Source organism: Mus caroli, chromosome 3 (genome assembly GCF_900094665.2).
Source record: "Mus caroli chromosome 3, CAROLI_EIJ_v1.1, whole genome shotgun sequence".
NCBI classification, from domain to species: Eukaryota; Metazoa; Chordata; class Mammalia; order Rodentia; family Muridae; genus Mus; species Mus caroli.
In genome coordinates this window covers 89,138,364-89,141,612 of record NC_034572.1, presented here as the reverse complement: position 1 = coordinate 89,141,612, position 3,249 = coordinate 89,138,364, and the positions used below count along the sequence as shown (strand labels likewise).

Here is a 3,249-nt window from a genome sequence, read left to right as displayed (position 1 = left end):
GTGAGATGGCTCAGTGGGTAAGAGCACCCGACTGCTCTTCCGAAGGTCCAGAGTTCAAATCCCAGCAACCACATGGTGGCTCACAACCATCCGTAACAAGATCTGGCGCCCTCTTCTGGAGTGTCTGAAGACAGCTACAGTGTACTTACATATAATAAGTAAATAAATCTTTAAAAAACAAACAAACAAAAAAAAACAAAACAAAAAAAAAAGTTGGGTTTTTTTGTTTGTTTGTTTATTAATTGGTCAAAACTTTTCTGGATTCCTTCATCCTGTCAGACTCAATACTGGAGTTAGGAATTGCATAATTTTTATTTATTTATTTATTTTGTAGGCAGTAGATAGGTAAATCAAATTTGAGGATACAAGTGTTTGTAGCAGTTGCATAAACAGTGCAATGGAAAACAGGGAGTTAAAATGTGTTTAACGATGCTGACACACTTTTTAAGTGATTATGCTTGAACTGACATATCCACAGTAGTGTATGCACACATGAGTGTCATGTGTTCGAGGCAGTCTCACTATGTAGCTATGTTGCCCACGTTGGCCTGGAAATTGCAGTTTAGATCTTAGCATGAGTGTGCTCCTTGTAAACAGCACTGGGAGGTGAAGCAATAGAGTTTATTAGCCTGAGCTCCACAGCGAATTGCTGTCATCCTTTTTCAAACCGTAACAACAAAAACAAATCAAAAACCCAAATATGCAAAAGAAAGAGAGCAGAAGAGGGGGTAAATCACAGCTCTCCTGCCTCACACTGGAGTGTTGCTGCCTGGCGAGTGCAGAGAGCTTACAGCTGTTCCGGAAGCGGCTGCGAAGGTAGCCAACTCTATTGGATAAATAACCTTTCCATTTCTGTGGTGCCTACAAGTCCCAGAACACACCGCGGGGCGCGGAGGCGGGGCAGCATGAAGACTGAGTTCTTTGATTGGTGATGAGCACCAGGCCAATCGGAGGTGCTGTTGTTTGTCAGTCCCGGAGCCGGTCCGCAGAGGGAAGGAGGCAAGATGGTGTTGGAGAGCACTATGGTTTGGTGAGGAGCTTCGGACGTGGCTGGGGGGCGCGTCTGGGTTGTTGGTGCGCGTGGCGCCGAAACCCGAGGGCCTGGGGTGGGGACAGGGTCGCCGGGCGAGATGTGGCTTCGGGGCCCGCGGGAGACTGGCAGACGACTCCCTGAGTCATCCCGGCCCAGGAACGCAGGCCCGGGAACTCCGGTTCCCGTCCCTGAATTTCAGGTCTCCCATAAAGCAGAGGCCAACTGCCCCCTCCTCTCGCCTCCACGTTTTCCTTTTCTCTGTACTTTATCGCATGTAAACCTCACAACCGTATTCATGGAAAATAGTCCTTGTCTCATAATGAGTCGGAAGGGCTTTAGGGGATCCGCTGTAGTCACACAGCAAATTAAGTGGTCGTGATAAGCAGGATGAACTAGGTCTTACCAGGTTTATACTTGGGATGAGTACCTGTTAAGAGTTAGATTAGAAACTGAGGACAAGAAAAATAAATAGAAAGCTGAGAACATATTTTTTTTCTGGGCTACAAGAGGACTTTGTTTTTGTGTTTTCTGGGAATTGAATCCAGAGCATTGTGAGCGCTGGGAACATGCTCTACCAATGAGCTTCACCACACACCTGGATTGCATTTATTATTTGTCATCATTATTGTTTTAGATGGAGCTTTGACACTGTAGCTCAGACTGGCTTTGAAGTCTTTATTTGAGAAGATGCACAGGCTGGCCTTGAACTTGGAATGAGTATGTAGGATTATAAACTTGAGTCACTAGGCCCATGTTTTCATTTGGAGATTGGCTAGCACTGCCACCTAAATGCAGGATGGCTTAAGCTTGGTTTCCTGGACTTGGCGGGTGAGGCAGGGAGTTTTCATGATCAGGACTCCCTAGCAAGGTTCTCTCTCAAAATAAGACAACCAGGATGCCCAGTTAAATTTGAATTTCAAGCAAATCATGAGTGATTTTTAGTATGAAAGGGAATTTTAGGTGCAACCCAAATATTGCTCTTACAAGTTACTTGTTGGGGCCAGGTGTGGTGGCACACACCTGTAATCCCAGTACTTGGGCAGCAGAGGCAGGTGATCTCTTAGGGGTTGAGGCCAGCCTGGTCTACAGAGCAAGTTCTAGGACATGCAGAGAAGCCCTGTCTCAAAAGGTGGCAAAATAAAACCAAAACAACAACAAAATAGTTACTTGTTGAGGGTGGCGAGATGGTTGGGTGGGTAAGAGCACAGAGGTTGGTTCCAAGCACCGATGTTTGCTGCTGCCTTCTTGACAGGACCAGAAGATCAGTGACTTTGATCTCTGTAGGTGCGCACGCGCACAGCTAAAAACAATAAATATAAATCTCGAAAGTTACTCATTATTCACCTGAAATTAAAATTTAACTTTTAAGTCCTATATTTTTGTTTTCTAAGTTTGTTTTCACTTCCAGGATAGAGTATGTTAAAATAGAAGATGGATTTAGAATCCAAACAGTTCTCTGGCTCTCACTTACATTTTGCATATTGTTGGAGAATTGTAGTAACTTCTCTGTGTCTCAAAGTACAAGTAGGTAAGCCATATGTGATGGTGCTCTGTAAAGTATAGAGCTCTGTAGCGGCATGGTGTTTGGGGAGTCCTCAGAATTTAAGAGCTGTAAAGAGACATGTTGAGGAGAGGTCATTACAAAGTTGCTGAAGTAAGATCCCCGTGTTTGGGAAATAGACCAGAGTGAACCTTAACATAGATTGTTGTTATAAGGTGGGAGGAGTCACTGTAGAAAGAAATGACTGAAGAGCTTGAACTCTGTTCTGTACCCCAGTGAGAAGATTCTGAGGGTGATGACCTTTGTACAGACTGACACTGATTTAAGAATATTGATCTGGCCAGATGTGGTACACACCTGTTGAGAACACTGGATGGTTGAGACAGAAGGATCATGAGTTCAAGGCCAACTTGGAATGCATATTGAGATCCTGTTTCAAAAAAAAAAAAAAGCCAGCCATGGTGGTGCACGCCTTTAATCCCAGCACTCAAGATGCAGAGGCAGGCCTGGTCTACAGAGTGAGTTCCAGGACAGCCAGAGCTATACAGAGAAACCCTGCCTCGAAAAAACCAAAAACAACAACAAAAAACAAAAAAATTAGATAGATAGGACCTGAAACCTTAGCCGTCAGTGTAATTGCCACAGAATGAGACCCTCCTGTTTTCTTTTTGGTTTTTCGAGGCAGGGTTTCTCTGTGTAGCCCTGGCTGTCCTGG

General features: G+C 44.6%; 1 protein-coding gene across 2 annotated transcripts in view; it reads left to right on the top strand.

The window, feature by feature from the left end:
- The first annotated feature begins 928 nt into the window (after positions 1–928).
- Positions 929–3,249, top strand: part of Psmd4 (proteasome 26S subunit, non-ATPase 4) — a 9,983-nt gene continuing 7,662 nt past the window's right edge. For both annotated transcript variants that reach the window (XM_021158390.2, XM_021158389.2), the window contains exon 1: positions 929–1,030. In XM_021158390.2, the coding sequence (XP_021014049.1) occupies positions 1,005–1,030 (26 nt within the window). In that variant the 5' untranslated portion in view covers positions 929–1,004. The remainder of the gene's footprint in view (positions 1,031–3,249) is intronic.